General features: G+C 42.4%; 1 protein-coding gene across 9 annotated transcripts in view; it reads left to right on the forward strand.

Moving 5' to 3' along the window:
- Window positions 1-1,585: 1,585 nt before the first annotated feature.
- The window catches only part of BIN1 (bridging integrator 1), a 128,997-nt gene continuing 113,040 nt past the window's right edge, over window positions 1,586-17,542 (forward strand). For 2 of the 9 annotated variants that reach the window (XM_031959873.1, XM_031959871.1), the window contains exon 1: window positions 2,932-3,472. In XM_031959873.1, coding sequence (XP_031815733.1) covers window positions 3,389-3,472 — 84 coding nt within the window. In that variant the 5' untranslated portion in view covers window positions 2,932-3,388. Of the gene's footprint in view, window positions 1,709-2,930; window positions 3,473-17,542 lie in introns of those variants that run through there. The other 7 variants (XM_031959878.1, XM_031959877.1, XM_031959879.1 and 4 more) reach the window with 5 other exon arrangements.

Below are 17,542 nucleotides of genomic sequence, written 5' to 3' on the forward strand. Positions count from 1 at the left end.
ATAATGGAGGTACCTAGGTGGGGATAACTTAAAGGACGGAGGTGACTGATATTCTTTTTTTTTTTTTTTAATTAATTTATTTATTTAATAGCCTTTTATTTACAGGATATATACATGGGTAACTTTACAGCATTAACAATTGCCAAACCTCTTGTTCCAATTTTTCTTTTTTTTTTTTTTATACTTTAACCACTTTATTTTTTTTTTATTAATTTTTATTTTTTTATTTTTTTATTTAATAGCCTTTTATTTACAGGATATATGCATGGGTAACTTTACAGCGTTAACAATTGCCAAACCTCTTGTTCCAATTTTTCACCTCTTACCCCCCCACCCCCTCCCCTAAATGGCAGGATGACCAGTAGATGTTAAATATATTAAAATATAAATTAGGTACACAATAAGTATACATGACCAAACCGTTATTTTGCTGTACAACAAGAATCGGACTCTGAAATATTGTACAATTAGCTTGTGAAGGAAATCAAAAATGCAGGTGGGCATAAATATAGGGATTGGGAATTCAATGTAATGGTTTTTAGGTGGCTGATATTCTAATGACATCTGAAATGGATAAACCTTTATCTTGTCAAACATTAAGGAATGTCTATAAAACCTTTATCTCAAACATTAAGAGGGGACGGTTATCACCTAAGGCAGAATTACGAAATAGGACAATTGGAGGAACTGGGTCACCCCATTAAAAGGGAACTTTGGCATAACACTCTGGAGGATTTCTGGATGAGTCTTGACGTGATGAAGGCAGGAAAGCCACCCTGAGGCTTGGTCAAAGATAATGGAATTTCCTCTGTGTCTGTGTCTCAGACTCCCAGTTCACAGTCCTCTCACGCCTTAAATGCCTCAGGATGCTTACATCACTACAGCAACTGAGCATGTGCCAACTGTAGAACCATGACATCACCATGCCCCTTCCTATGGGCCACCTGCCTACAAGGAGTTTTTTTTTTTTTTTTTTGCTGGGGTTTTATTCACCCTGTCAATCATAGTCTATCCTACTTATCTAAGACCTTTGAGTTAGTTTGGAATTAGTAATCTGAATGTCTATCTAGTTAAAAGTCGGAAGCTCCCGGCTTCCAAGGGAGAGGGGAATGCCTCTGACTGGGTGTCCTTTCCCCCTTACCCACTCCCTGAGGAAGAGGACCTGTGAACTTTGGAAGATCAAAGAAGGAAGGCTTTCAGTCAGCCCTGTAGCAGCTTTGATCCTTCTCCTCCCGCCTTCAGGATTCTTACCTTGCCACCTCTCAGGAATAACTCAATGTAATTCATTTTCAGTTGGGTCAGGCAAATGCTGATCGATCTTGTATGCAGCGGGTAGTGCAAGATGCTAGGGCTACAAAGACAAAGCGAGGCAAGATCCCCGCCCTCTTGGGCCTTGGGGGCAGAGGAGGAAAATGCAATTTGTACCTAAATAAATAAAAAATAAAAAAATGACTAGGTATGTTTGACTAGAAGGAATAATGACAGTTGGTTCTGAAGAGGGAGGTCGGGAAAGGCGGCACCTGAGCTGAATCCGGAAGGAAACAAGCGGTTCTGAGAAGCAGGGCTCCGAAGGCAAGGGAATATGGAAGGCGGTTGAGGGGGAACGGAAAGGAAGCCAGTTTCGCTGGGACAGAAGAAGGGGAAGTAACCCAACAACAACACGGGGCTGGGGACGCGGGGCCGGACTGTTGCCTGACGCTCTCCTGCGGTGATCGATTCTTTCCTTTTCCCACTCCCTTACCCTCTATTTAGTGGCCCATCTGCTGTGTCCTCCCCACGGGGTGTAAGCTCTTTGAGGGTAGGGGCTGTCTCTTTTTCAAACCCCAGATCCTAGCCCCGCGTCCTTCGAGGAGCGGGCTGCGAATAACTGTCTCTGCGCGCTGAGTTTACCCACGGACCTTGCGTGCAGGACTGAGCATTTGAAAAAGCCTCTTTGGCCGATGCCTCTGGCTCAGCGGGTTGCCGCGGGAGGACTGTGATTTTAGCGGTGGGAGGACTGTGATTTTAGCGGCGGGAGGACTGTGATTTTAGCGGAGGGAGGACTGTGATTTTAGCCGCGGGAGGACTGTGACTTTAGCGGCGGGAGGACTGTGATTTTAGCGGCGGGAGGACTGTGATTTTAGCGGCGGGAGGACTGTGATTTTAGCGGCGGGAGGACTGTGACTTTAGCGGCGGGAGGACTGTGACTTTAGCGGCGGGAGGACTGTGATTTTAGCGACGGGAGGACTGTGATTTTAGCGGCGGGAGGACTGTGACTTTAGCGGCGGGAGGACTGTGATTTTAGCGGTGGGAGGACTATGATTTTAGCGGTGGGAGGACTGTGATTTTAGCGGCGGGAGGATTGTGATTTTAGCGGCGGGAGGACTGTGATTTTAGCGGTGGGAGGATTGTGATTTTAGCGGTGGGAGGGAGGGCGACGTGAGAAAACGCTCCCCGCCAAGAGCTAACCCTCCGGCCCCAAGAGACAGGCGAGCATCCCTGGGGGGCGGCCCCAGGCCCCTCGCGGGCTCCGGCCGCCAACAAAGCTGCGGGATTCTCTCCGCTTGTCCGGGCAAAGGAGCGAGCGCAGGGCGGAGAGGCGCCCGTCACGCCGGGTCTTGTCTCAGACCCTGAGGGTTCTGGGGGTCTGTAACCACGTTTTCCCCATTACGCTTCGTTTAAAAGTCACCGAATTGTGGTTTTTGGTTTCTTTTCGTGCGTGTGTGTGTGGGGGGGAGGGGGACATGATGACGTGGGGAAAAAGAAGGGAAGGAGCGAGTCGCGTGGGCAGAGACGATGGCTTACAGTAGGCATTTATTTATTCTCAGCCCCCCTTCCCGCCCCCGCCCCCCACCGTCTGACCCGTGCCGCCTGAAGCCTCTAGGGGGAGTCTCTCTCTCTTTCCCCTCTCATCTCCCCGCCCCAGCTCCGCCCCCTTCCCCACCTCCCGCCCTTTCCCTCCCTCCCCAGGGCCGCGGGCAGGCGGCGGTGGCCCGGCGCCTTCCAGGTCGGCCCAGCGGGCGGCCCCCCGGGGGCGCTGTCTCTTTAAAAGGCTGTGTCTTGTCCGGCGGCTGCCGCGGGGGAGGGGGCGCCGATGACCGTAGTTTCTGGCCGCGGCGGCTCTGCCCCCTCCCCTCCTCCTCCCCGTGCGCCCCTCCCCCTCCTCCCTCCTCCCCGCCCCCCCGCTCTGTCCCTCTCCCTGCCGCGCTCTCTCCGTCCCCCTCTCGGGCTCTGAGGCTGCGAGCGAGCGAGCGAGCGAGCGCGCGGCGGCCGAGACGCGGAGCTCGCTCTATGTAGGCTCTGGCCCGCCGCATCGGTGCACCCGCCTCCCGGGCACACGCGCGCCTACCTAGACCTAATTGGCAATTAAACGAGCGGCGGGGGGAGAAAAGCAAGGCAGGAGGACAAGATGGCTGAGCTAGGCAGTAAGGGAGTGACCGCGGGGAAAATAGCCAGCAACGTGCAGAAGAAACTCACCCGTGCTCAGGAGAAGGTAAAGGATGCGCCGGGGTCCCGGAGGCTCCCTCATCCTGCTCGGCCTCTCGCCTCCTTCGCGCTCGCGGCAACCCGGCCAGGGGCTGCAGATGCAGAAGCGCGCGCGTGAGTGCGCGCGGGGGGAGGGGGCGCCCAGGGCTCTGAGGTCTCCCTGGCCGGGGGGCCGCAGCCCGGGCTGTGCCCCGGGTATCCGCCTGCACGCGGACCTGTCATTTAAGGAGACCCCCCCCGCACCCCCGCTTGCCCCTCCGCGTCTCCTCTTCCCCCGGGTCTGCCCTGTCACTGCAGTAAGGGGTCGGGGCACGCCTGCCCCCCGTCCCCCCGGCTCCGGGGGTGCTTTGGAGGGGCTAGGGCGGGACTCGGGCACCGAAGAGCCGGCTGAGCCGCCCCGCCGTCCCCGCGCTCTCCTCGCCGGGTGCTCCCCTCAGTCTTTCCCCCCTTGCCCTTCCCTGGGGATTGCAGCTCTCTCCCCTCCCCAGCTCCGCGCAGCATCCCCGAAACCTCCTCTCTGAGCATTTCCGCTTCGCGTTGTCCGTGGGGGCTCTTCCCTCGGATTGCTTTTGGGGGAATCCCCGAGGCCTCCGCCGGGAGGGGGAGGGGGGAGTGGTCGGACACCCGGGTAGCCCCCGCCGGCCTGGGGGGCTGACCCGCGCTTCCAGCCGCAGGACGGCACCCCCTCACTGTAGCTCGGGGGAGCAAGCCCGTAGCTCCCCCCTGTACCGTCCCCATTAAGGGTTTCCCTAACCCTCCCCATTTCTTCGCAATGATTTTTCTGTGCCCAGAGAGCCTTTCACTCCCTAAACCTTTCCCCCCCTTTTTTCTTCAGACCTCTTTCAAAGCGTCTCTAGCAGCGTCTGGGGCTTCCTGCTCATCCCCTAATTTTCTAAAGAGGGAGGGTCGCGCCGCACTGGGTACGGGGAAACCCGCGTATTGCTCGCCTTCTATTGTATGATGCTTTCGCTAAATAAATATCTCTGATCTAAGAAGGGCTCCTTTCTCCTCCCCACCAGCGGAGCTGCCCAGATCGCGTCGTTGGACGCCCCACACTTGGAAGGGAAAGAGAATTGGAGAGGGGCGGCGGGGGGTTTGGAAATGCCTCCTAGATGGAAGGGTTCTGGGCCGTGGGTATTCGGTGCCAGGAAGCAGCGGGAAGCGAGGGTCCGTGCTTGTGGCAAGGAAAGGGAGAGGCCTCTAAAGACTGCTGCCTCTTGGAAATCCGTGACACGCCCTGACCCCGTCCTCCTCTGAGCCCTTCTGTCCTTGCTGCTTGTGTCTGAGGGCCTTTGAAGAACCAGACACCCCTTTGGAGGGGGTAGGCTAGTTCCAGGAGGGCTGGGAGATAAGGGCTTCCCCAGTGATTTGGCTCGAACCATATTTAAATCCATCCACCATCAGGGGCCGTGCAGGAAATCCAAGGACCGGCGGGTGGGTTTTCGTGTGTCTCTGTGTGTATGTGTACGTGTGCTCCATTCTGGGCTACCTCTTGCTTGGGTTTATAGAATTTGGAGCACGGCTCCTGCTGACGCAACTTCCCATTGCCGGCTTTGACTCTGAAATCCTGGGAGCGCGGTCTGGTCCGATAATCTTTGGGGAGAGAGCAGGGTTGTCCCTCTCTCCTGCCCTCCCTTCTTGAAAGGATATTTTCTCTCCTCCCCTACTCCCATTCTCATCCCTCCCATGGTGGTGATGGTGGGGGATCAGCTAGCTTGCCTGTAAAGACTGAAGGACTAGTCTGAAATCAACTCCCTTCACCATCTGGGGCTCCTTCTCCCAGCCAATTGGGTTGGTTTGTAAACGAATGACTTTTGCAGCTGAGGCCACTGTGGCTCCCTGACTTGCCTTGAAATCTTTACTCCCTAGGGATGTTCTCTAGCCATGTGATTTAGGGGTGGGAATAGCATTATCTCTGTTTATTTTCTTCCCTTCCTCTATGATTTGCTTCTCTCTGAGCATAAGCCCTTTTTAAGAAGGGAGACCTCTGAGTGTGTTTTAGGGTGTGTGTGTGATTTTCTATGTTCTAAAGCTCATCCTGCCATCTAACGACTCCCTCCCCCAACTGATGGGGGGGATTAATGTGTTTATAGAAAGCTATTGTTAGCCTGGAAGGCCTTGACTCATCCATCTCCCTAGTGGGAATGAGAAGAATATAGGACCTGTCTGAAGGGCTGGGACAGGCTGGCTTCTCTTTTTCTCCAGCCCCCTCTCCTTGGATGGTACCTGTTAAATACCACGACAAAGCACATTACTGGGCAGTAAGCAGATGTACTAATAGCAGCTCTCCTCCTGAGCCAGATCCCTCTTCTGAGCTATGGTCAGAATTGTCAAGTTCTGTTCCTTCAGTTTGATCTCCACCTCCATGTCTTAACTCAGATTGGGTTGACTGTTCTTTGCCTTCATTAATAATTCTCTGTAATATGTATAACTTTTTTCATTGGAAATAAATAACTGTGTTATATGCATAAGCATAATACATGTTATCATTCTCTACCTACTTCCAACTCTTCTCATTCTTCTTTCTAACCTTGCTTGACTTTCAGAGACGGGACCCTCTACCAGCTGACCAGTAGTGATTAGATCAAAATATCAGGGGGGCTAGTAAATGGGTATGTACTTCCTTCAAACCTTTACCTCTGCCAAAAAAAAATCTGTTCACAACTGGGAGTTGGAACTAGAAGGTAAACTAAAATAGAATCCTGGACAACTCGCTGTGTTTGATTTGGAGTTGATCTTCATTGAAAGGCTAAGGAGATGATATTTCATCTGACATTGCTTCCTTTCCAATGGTGAAGAAATGGGAGACAAGGAATCGTTCCAAGACATCTTCTCTACTGAGCAAGGTTCCAAGTATATAGTGTTCTTACATCCTTATTTTCCCATCCTTTCTGTTTGTCCAGAATTAATTCTTCTGTGATATCTTCAGTGACTTTTCTCTCTCTTCTAAATTCCTCTAGCTGTCTCTTACTTTTATGAGAGATAGTATGATGTAGACCACATATATATATATACCTACATATACAGAGCACTGGAGCAGGGGATAGAATCTCTGTCTCTGCCTTTCTCTCTCTCTCTCTCTTCTATTTGTCTCTCTGAACACATCTAAATAACATTCTGTGAATGTCAAAGAATCAGAATCAAACCCAAGCCACCATTTATTTCAACCAGTACAAGAACAAGAATCCTACTGTTGACAAATGATCATTCAACTGTTTCTATAAAACCTCTACTTAGGGAAACACAAAACCTCAGGACTATTGTGAGGATCAAATGAAATTGATGTATATGAATCACCTTGCAAATCTTAAAGTTCCATATTAATGTCAGCTACAATTATGGTTATTATGATTCTAATCTGGAAAACAGTCCTTTTTACTTCTAGATACCTCTAATATGCTAGGAAACATGTGAATGCATAAATAGAGGCTGCTAGGTGATACAGTAAGTAGAAGTCTAATCAGGAAGACCGGAGTTCAAAGGTGACCTTTGATGCACATTAAGCCATATGATCTTGGACAAGTCACTTAACTTGTTTGCCTCAGTTATCTCAACTATAAAGTGAGTAGCACAGTGTCTAGCATATAATAAGCATTGTGTAAGTTCATTCCTTCCCCTTCCTTACTGTATATATTAACAAAGGAACCTGAGCTCTTATCCTTACCCCTTTTTAGTCTATATTATCTACAGATGATCCAGGTTGAAGCTACAGGGTTCAATTCCTTATAAGGTTCCTCACAATATCTTCTTAAATGTGGAGGACTCTGAATGCCAGGTTAAAGGACTGAATTAATCCTGAAGACATTGGGAACTATTCATGTTTTTTGAGCCAGGGAATACTTATTATGAAGTAAAAGAAAGAACAAAATATGTAACAATCAAAATATTTTCAGATTTTTCTCAAGGAGCTGAAACATGGGTGCTTGGAAATGGAATGAAAGGAAATGGAAAGACCTCTGGACTTAATGACATTGAAGTTCTGCCATTTACTAGCCAAATGAGTATGGTCAAATCACTTTATTCTTCTAAGCCTCAGTGTTTTCATTTCTAAAATGGGGAAAATCATGCCTAAATTGTTTGCTTCCCAGATTTGTCGCAAGGAAAATGCCTTAGTAATTTGTAAAGTTCAATGTATCATTACAAACCATTCTGGACAAGCAATAGTCTGCCATATATTTAAATGTTTATTGTGTTTCTTTTATATTTACTGTTTGAGACCATTTTGCAGGATAAAAGAATGTATTTTTGTAATTAAATAAAAGTACTATGATAGAAAGCATCTTCTGGACAGCTCTAATAGCAGCCAGAATGATGAGATGATATGTATTTCTTTCATCTTGTTCCTCTCATATTGTTTTGATTTCTGTCCCTAGGTCTCTGTAGTTTGGGAATCTTTCATTCAACATAGTTTAACATCTATTTAAAATGCTATTCTTTATTTTAAAAAATAAAGGAAGAACCATGGTATAGTTAATCAGTAAACTTTTATTAAGTGCCTACTATTGTCCTTCATTTTCAAAGATAGTCATTATATCAGAGAGGTGACGCCATGACAACAACTGAATTGCATTTGAATGATGGAAGCTGTGCAAAGTCACCAGCTTCACTTTCTCCTCCAGAGCCATCTGGGTCCAGTGGCCAGATATAGATGAGGACGATTGGAGATGACCCTGGATGAAATGGGAGATCTGGTGCTAAGGTCTTCAGCAGGTCTCAGTTTGAGCCCATGCAAGAGATGAGGCAGAGAATGGCCTCTTTTATCTAGTCAGAAAAAATAAAGAATTAATCTGGGAGGGGAAGGCCCTCAAGGTTTCTGGTCAAAATAGAAACGATTGCTATTTACATTCCGAGCCAATCGGGTGTTGGGATACAAATCCAATAAATGATACAGTTCCTTCATATAGAATTATGAAGAAAATGTGAATAAATAAAAAGCTGTTAAATACAAGGTTATTTGAAAAAGAGAGCAGCAGCACTTATGGAGATCATAAGAGACTTTACATAGAAGGCATTGTTTTAAACAAAGATAGGGATTCCAAGAGACAGGAATGAGGATGGAGGAGTATATTTTAGGCACAAGAGGATAGCCAATTCCAAGGCAGAAAGAAAAGGGATGAAATATATATGTAGAACAGGCCACTTAGACTAAATCAAAAAGTATTCTATTATAATCATGTATAGCACTTTGCTTAGACATTTCCCAAATGATGGACAGCCATCTTAATTTTCAGGATTTTTCTTTTTTTCTTTTCTTTCTTTCTTTCTTTCTTTCTTTTTTTTTTTTTTGTTATTACAAAAAGTATTTCTGTGAATATTTTGAAACATGTAAAATTTTTCTTTCTGTCTTTGACCTCCTTACAAATAGATGCTCAGCACTAGGTTTGCTAAGTCAAAGAATGTGAATTATTTAGTGACTTTAATTGAATAATTCAAATTATTTTCCAGAATGATTGAATCAACCGACAGTTTGTTAAGTTAGTTTAGAAAATATAATTTTAGAAATCGTCTCATTGTCTCATCTTTATATCACTTTGATTTCTGAATATATTCTTCTCTTCCCTTCTTTTTTACTATCTGGCAAGACTTTTCTTTAAAAAAAAAAAAGATTAAAAAAAAAACCTTGCTCATGGTATTCAATAGCACATGTGACATTCCACATCTTAGGTTAGTTTTTGTTAAATATTTCCAACGGCTCTCCAAATAGTTTCAGTTTGACAGTTTAATTGCACCTCAAACTCAACAAGTACAAAGCAAAATTCATCACCTTCCTCACTAAATTTTTTTTTTTTTGCTCTGAATCTTCCTTATGTCTGTGTAGTGTGCCAGCATTCTTCTATTTATCCAGGATCATAAGCCTGAAGTCACCCTTCTCTCTCATCCCACATATTTCAATTTTTGATTCTACCTTGATATCTCTCCCATTTGTCTTTTCTCCACCTATGTGACTACTCACTACTTTAATTCAGGCCCCCATTGTCTCTTGCTTGGACTATTGTCACACCCTTCTAATTAATCCTCTGTGCTTTCTCTCTCCCCCACTTTGATCCATCCTCCCAATAATTGTCAAAAATAATATTCCTAAAGCATAGTTTGGATCATAGAACTCCCTGCTCAAAAGCCTACAGAGACTTCCTGTTGTCTCCAGGGTAAAATTTGAACATCTCAGCAAAATGCAGCTACTTGGTGTAGTGAATAGAACGTTAATTTTAAAGTCAGGATGATCTGAGTTAAAATGTTAGCTCAGACATTTTCTAGCTGTGTTTCCCCGAACAAGTCCACTTACATCTCAGTTTTCCCATCTGTAAAGTAGGGATAGTAATAGTACACACATCTTAGATTTGTTGTGAGCATTAAATGAAATAATATATGGGAAAAAACCACATTTTGCAAACTTTAAAGGATTATGTGAAAAGCTAGTTATTTCTATGACTCTAAAGGTTCTTTGTAATTTGGCACCCGTTTGCCTTTCTAGTCTTATTTCACGTTTCTTCTCTTGACACATTCTGTATTTCACTCAAACTGCATTAGAGAACCTCAAATTCTTATTCCATCTGCTGAGTTGGGTGAGTAGGCCAGCTGCCATGTCTACAATGCATACCTTCCTCACCTCCTTCTTAAAAAGCTTATCTTGTTCCAGGCTCAGCTCATCTAGGGCCTCCTCTTCATCTTAAAGCTTCCCTGATTTCTCTGTCCTTCCTTCCTTCTTTGTTAGGGTTGTCTCCCTCATGTTACACTTGCTTGTGGACGTGTTTGTATGTCCCAGTGGAATGAGGACTATTTGAAGACAGGGACTGGTATGGTCTTGTATTTATATCCTTAGAACCAAGTATAGAGATTGCAAAGAGTAATGCATTTGATAACTTGAAACCACATATTGTAGAGAAGGGCATTAGAACAGATTGCTCAGTGTTGAAGTATATGGTCTTCTGGTGTGGGTGAGGTATGGGATTGAATTTCATCAAATGAGTTCTTGCAGAAGAGCTGCTGAGTACTGAGTAGAGAGATATTTATACATACTTGGAGGAGAGAGAAGAAAGAAAACAAAATGGCCCATGGGAATTTCAGTTGATTTGATCTGGTCTGATATAACTGTACCAATGGTCTGTGATGGCCTTACTTGGATTTGACTCTTTCCACCAAAATTTGTGTTTCCTTTTTTTTTATATTTATCTATTTAATTAAAAATTCTATTTTATTTTATTTTATTTTCAGTTCCAATTTTTTTCCCTTACCCTAGCATCCCTCTACCCATTGAGAGAGTAGAAAATATAAAACCCATGATAAAGATAAAATTATGCAAAATATATTCTCTTCTGAAACTTCTCCCCCTGCCTATTTGGCTTCACAGAGAAGGTAGATAAGATAAAATTTGTACCTCAGGCAGTTTCTTCTGGAAATTGGTGGTATCAAATCTAGATTTCCCCCTTCTCTAAATTTTATTTTCCTTGCCTTCTCCAATTTGTTAATCATAATCCAAGGCGCAGGATACTTAACTGGGAGTCAGGAGATCTGAATTCTAGTCCTAGCATTGTCATTTATAAAGACATAATGTTTGGTTGATTTACTGGACTATATTTATTTATTAAATGGAAAAGCTGGCCTTGGGGTTAGGAAGATCTCAATTTAAGCTGTGATGGTGATACATGTTAATTTTATTACTCAGAGCAAGTCACTTAACTTTTCAATATTTAAAGCAATTATCCAAGACTGTAAATTTCCAATAAGTTGTAAATTTTGATTGGGAAAGAGAATTTCCATGCCAGGAGTTCCTTTTAAAAACTATGAAACTGGAAGGTAGGATAATATTTGTTATTTGAAGGTAGGGGCTATTTCTTATCTCTTATTTGTCTTGTCTGTTTACTATTTGTCCATTCATACATTTATTTAACTCAGTCCATAGACTGGATTTTATTGCCCATAAAAAGTCTTAATAAATGTTTCTTGGCTGATTGGATTAAAAAAAAATGAATGCCCTGCCAGCATCACAGGATGGTTTTGAAAATCAGATAAATTTCCCAGGCTTTGGGAAGGAAAGAAGTGCCTGATATCTCTGGGATTTCATCAGCCTTAATCATCTCTACCTGATTGACACTCTTATCTTTCTATCTCCTACACTTTCCTTCCACCCAGTTATGGATCTCTGACCAACTTTGGAGCTGTTTTAATCTGGTCTTCAGATGCCATCTCAGATACTTGCTAAGCTCCTCTTGGAGTGTAGGACCTTCTTCCCCAGCCATAGGTAGCTTGGATTTTGTTCTCTTTCTATTACCTGCATGCCTAAGGAGAGAATCCTTTCATTCTTACAATAGTTTCTCTTTTATTATGAACTTAGTCTTCAGTAAGCACATTTCAGTATATGAGAAACAAAACAAAGATTATATCTAAAAGGATTTTGTTGCATTATTTTGCTTTTTTAAAGTCAAAAATTTGGCAGTAATAAACAAAATTGCCCTTTTGTCTTGTGTATACTTTAAAAAAATGTCATATTGATGCCCTTTTTTCTTTTCATTTGTATGTCTCACTACTTAGTAAGTTACTTTCCTCCCTTTTCCCTTAGAAGCTCTTTCTTTGAGCAAAACCAATTCAATACATTTCTCCTGTCAGAAAATGTCTGTCTCATTCTATACCCTCTAGTCCATCAATCACTTCTGTTGAGAAGTAGGAAACATGCTTCATCTTTGGTCTTCCAAAATTATTGCAATGATAAGAGTACCATAGTCTTTGAGATTGATTTCTTTTACATGTTGTTTTTGTTTGTCCTTTTTTTCTTGAAGATAACCATGACATCAGAGAGATGACAGGTAAATGAAATGAATTTAAGTGAGGGAGAACTGGGTAAGGTCACCTGCCTCATTTTCCCCTCCAGAGGCTTCTGGGTTCAGGGGCCAGATATAGATCAGGACGACTGGAGATGGCTCTGGTTGTAATGGGAGACTTTGGCCTTTTTAAGCTAAGGTCTTCAGTAGGTCTCAGTTTAACTGAGACTGCACCCAATCAATGATCAAGGTTAGGTAGCAATTGAGGTAAAGAATCTTCTCTTTTAAGTAGTGTCCCTGCCTCTTCCTCTTCCTCCCTCCTCCCCCCAATTCTAATAAATCAATCAATCTAGGGGTATCTTCTTCCCTCGCTCCCTCCCTCCCTTCCTTCCTCTCTTCCTTTCTTCTTTCCTTTCTTCCCTCTTTCCTTCTTTCCTTCCCTCCCTGCTTCTTTCACTTTCTTTCCTCCCAACCTCTCTTCCCTTCCCTTTCCTCCCTCTATCCATTTAAGGTATTATACCTTTACCTATAGATGCTCTTTTAAAAAATATTTTTTTTTCCCCATTACATTATTATGATCATTGTATAAATTATTCTTCTGGATTGGCTCATTTCATACAAATTTCCCCTGACTTCATCATTTCTCATGATGTAGTCATATTCTATTACATTCTATACCACAGTTTATTTTTCCATTTCTTAATTGATAAGTACCTACTTAAAAAAATAGCTTTTTATTTTCAAAATACATGCAAAGATAGTTTTCAACATTCATCCTTGCAAAACCTTGTCTTCCAAATTTTTCTCCCTCCTTTTTCTCACCTTCTCCCCTAGACAGAAAATAATTCAATATAGCTTAAACATATGTGATTCTTTTATGCATATTTTCACCATTATCATGCTGCACAAGAAAAATCAGATCAAAAAGGAAAAAAATGAGAAAAAAACAAAAAGCAAGCAAATACCCCCCAAAAAGGTGAAAATACTATATTGTGATCCATAGGTAGTCCCCATGGTTCTCTCTCTGGGTGCAGATGGCTCTCTACACCACAAGTCAATTGGAATTGGCTTGAATCGATATGTATGTACCCAGTTCTTTTCTACAACATAAAGTGCTGCTATAAACATTTTTGAACGTGTGGTTACTTTCCCTTATCTTTAAGATAAGGGAATTTGTCTTTTTTCTATATCCTTAGCCCCTCTTTATTTATAAAATGGAGGGATTAGGAGAAATACAAATTGAGCAATTGAGTAAGAATAGAAAAAAGACACAATTAGAAAAGGTCTCAAACATGATTAAAACTGGATTTCTGTCTCAACCACACCTAAGTTGCCTTAGATAGATGAGACCTTTTATTGATTTATGGAATTTTACAGTGTTCCTCAATTTTTGTGTATTGTTGCAGGATCCTTCCAAGTCAAGAGTGGTCTTCTTAGGCTCTGCTCTAAATTCTTCCTGCTTATCTTTGGGCTGCTTTCTTATTTTGGTCCCTGGAGGAGATAGAAAATCATGGATTATCCTGTCTTCTGTTTAAAAGAAGGGATTTTTTCAGTTACCAAGTATTTACTGTATTCAAAATTCATCTAGTGTTGAGATACTATGATTGAATATGCCTTTTTCTGAAAGAAGGTTTAAAAGTTTCTTCACGTATAAAGAAATGACATGAAATCATCTTCACAACACTGGGTAGAGGAGTCTTGGTTAAATTATAGTTCATCTGAAAAAAAGATTCCAAGTGAATTGCACGCTTAATGTGAATCAATGATGTATGATAGCCAAAAAACTTAATTCAATCTTAGGCGACATTAAGAAAGGTATGATGTCTACATGGGAGATAATACTACTTGATAAATTATATTCTCTTCTGGGTGCCAATTTTAGGAAGGGCATTGATAATCAACAAACATTTATTAAGTGCTAGTAATGACAAAAATGAAGTAGTCTTCTCAGAAATCTTATAATCTATCAATAATAAGGTAAAGACCTTTTGGAGGATGATGCAAATAATGGTGACAGTGATGGTGAAGGACCTCAATCATTCCTACAGAGGTTAGGATGAAGGCGTTCTGGATATTTAGCGTGAATGAAGACAAGATTTATGGGAAATGTGACTGTTTTCTTCATTGAATCCAAGAGTTCTTAGACTTCCTTCCCTTTTTTTTTTTTTGGTATCACAGACTCCTTTGGCAATGAAATCTAGGGTCCCTTTTTCAGAATAATGTTTGTTACCTATGAACGAGATGAGGTGAGATCTTTCAAGACAGCTGTGAAAATCGAGTAAGGCTTCATCTACTTCAGAGTTTGCATAGGCCTGAAGATTGAATCAAGGGCATATCTAAGTCCCCTTCCTGCTGTCCTCCCATGACATCAGTGTTTCCCTATTTCAGTCAAATATGGGCAACTATGTACTTATTAGTCAAGTTCAATTTCTTGGGTAGTTCCCTCGTTTTGAATGTAAGACCCTCAGCCAGTGAGGATGAGGGTCAGTGGTGGGACCGGTATTTGTGTTAGGGATAAAAAGTGTTGGCCCTGCCCCCTATGGCGCTTCCTCCCTTCGATTGTTTGCTCCACGGTTGGGATACCGGATTCTCACAATATCGTATAATAAACTTTGCTTTGCTTCTAGATATCTCTCCACCTTTTTTTAAATTAAATGCTATCTGAACCACACACATCCATATTCATAATTGAAGGAGATATTAAATTTCAGCTAAAGGTTAAATGAAGTATATACTTTTGTTTCCATAAAGATTCACAGATTCCTTGGGAATCCATGAACCCCAGATTAAGAAGACCTAATTTAGTTAATGAAATACTGAGTATACAAAGAAAATTAAAAGCATAATCCCAGCCCCAAGGAACTCATTTTCTAATGTGGAGACAACATGGAAATAACTATATATGAAAATTATTTTAGAGGTTAATATGTGAAAGAAAAAGAACCTAGATTTCTCCTACTTGGTCCCAAAGAGAACTACCAGAAGCAGGGGGGAAGATGGGCTGGGGTGGGGAGAGGGGAAATTGCATTAAGGTAGATTTCCGTGGAATGAAGGTGAATCTTCCTAACAAAGTGCTATCTGAAGGTGATTGAAAGCTGGTTATCTGAAAGGTTGCTGACCTGCTGGCTGGAGGTAGGGGTTTCCTCCCCCACAAGAGCCCTTCCAACTATGAGATTCTGTGATTCTCTGAGGGCTTTTTTTTTTTTTGGACCATCAACATTTGTACTTTGTGTTTGTTTTTCAAAAACATATCTCTTGTCAAACTCTTTTAGGATTAACGGTGGAAGGAAAAAGCCATTATAAAACATTAAATTAATAAAGAACCAAGCAGAAAGAGCGTAATTTAGTGAATGGAGCTGAGCTGCTAGAGAAGCAAATTCAGTTTCCTGTTCAGGTTTTACCTTTGACATGATATGTGACCTTGGGGCTGGATAATCTCACTTTTACCTCCTTCCCCCCTCATTTGCAGAGCTTTGGGGCAGTTCAATGAGATGGAAATTAGGAAAGGATCCTGGGACTCAGGTCAGTAGTGTGATGGTATTGGTAGTCATTGCCAAGGCTAAGGCTGTGAACTCCTAAGACTTCTCCAGAAGCGGTCACTGCTAACTCCATCCCTGCTGTGTTTCCAGGCTGGACCTCCCAGGGATTGCAGTGTTTATGCAGCTGGGACTCTGGAGAAACTGGAAAGCAAATTTATGGTTTTCACAGTGTCTGACCTTCTGTCATTTTTCTTTCCTTAACTCATTCCTTCCTTTTTACCCTTCCTCTTTCTCAATTCAGATCTGATTACAGTTTCTTCTTGAATGTGAGAAATGAGGGTGGGAGGCAAATATGCATTATTGTTGGTACAGATTGTGGAAACACAGATCCAGCAGGTTTGGCCACATGCGGAGGCAGGATAGGTAGAATACTTTAGGGTGGAATTAAAAAAGCACAAAAAATATCTCCTTCACTGCTACTATGCCTGAATCCCGCTATTAGTGCTTAACTCTGGGTCTTCTTGTTCTCTTTTAATATGTACATATCTTTGGAAAGGAAAATCAATTCTAATTCATGCGTAACTAACTAGTTGATAGTAGTGCTTAGAGGGAAGAGGGAAGATTATTAAATGATCATTTATTTAGAGCTGAAAGGATTTCCAGAGGTCAATTAATGCAATCCCCTTCATTTCATTGATAAGAAACTGAAGCCAAGAGAGGGTGGCCTGTTTTCCCCCAGTAGACAGGTATTCAGACTTTCTACTGTACCCAAACACGATTTAATTGTTGGTGGAGAAAAAGGAGAGAGAAACAGAGACATAGAGAAAGTATCTGGGGAGGTAGGGTGTCCAGACAATGACTTTGGTCATCTGTATGGGCTGGTCTCTACCTGTGTATTATTTTCATTCCTTACATTTCTGACATGTTAAAAAGTGACTTTGTGTCTACATCAAGGAACCTAAGAGCATTAATACAGTTTCTTTACCTGTAAAAAGAGAAGATGGGACAACATGGTCTTATGGCTTCTTGTCCTGCTTATGTTCTATATTTCTAATGAAATAATTTATAAATGAATGCCTTAAGATTCTGTGGTAAAGGCTTATATCCTTCAGCAGAAGCATAAAGAAATGATGGGCAGATATAGAGAGAGATATGCAAATGATGGACAAATCCAGGAGGGATACCTCTTTGGATACTTGGATGTAGCCCTCTGGAAAACCTCTAGAGTAGGTATTGTGTAAATCTCTAATGGTGGCAATAATTTCTGATTCAGCATCATGCATTGGAAAGTCCGTTGTTTCAAATCCTGATATTGCCATTTAGTAGCTTGTGTGACTTCAGTTTCTTCATTAGAATTGTGAAGGAGTGAACTAAATAGCTTTTGAGTTTCCTTTTAGTTCTAACTCTATGATCCTACAATCAAGGAAAATTTCAAACCAGTTTTGACATGGTCCCTTGGTATTTAGCATTTCTTTTATTACTATTTGAGTTTCTCTGTTCCCACCTTCAAATAGGAATCCCAACTTCTTTCTTAGTGAGTCAGACATTGTACATTTGTTAAGTGCTTATTATATGTGTCAGGCAATGCGCATACTAAGGTAGTGGTGCTACAAGGCAAGGCAGAGGAATAAGTTTTTTTTTTAAAAAAAATTTTTATTATAGCTTTTTATTTACAAGTTATATGCATGGGTAATTTTACAGCATTGACAATTGCTAAACCTTTTGTTCCAGTTTTTCCCCTCATTTCCCCCACCTCTCCCCCAGATGGCAGGTTGACCAATACATGTTAAATATGTTAAAATATAAATTAAATACAATATAAGTATACATGTCTAAACAGTT

Source organism: Sarcophilus harrisii, chromosome 3 (genome assembly GCF_902635505.1).
Source record: "Sarcophilus harrisii chromosome 3, mSarHar1.11, whole genome shotgun sequence".
Taxonomy (NCBI): Eukaryota; Metazoa; Chordata; class Mammalia; order Dasyuromorphia; family Dasyuridae; genus Sarcophilus; species Sarcophilus harrisii.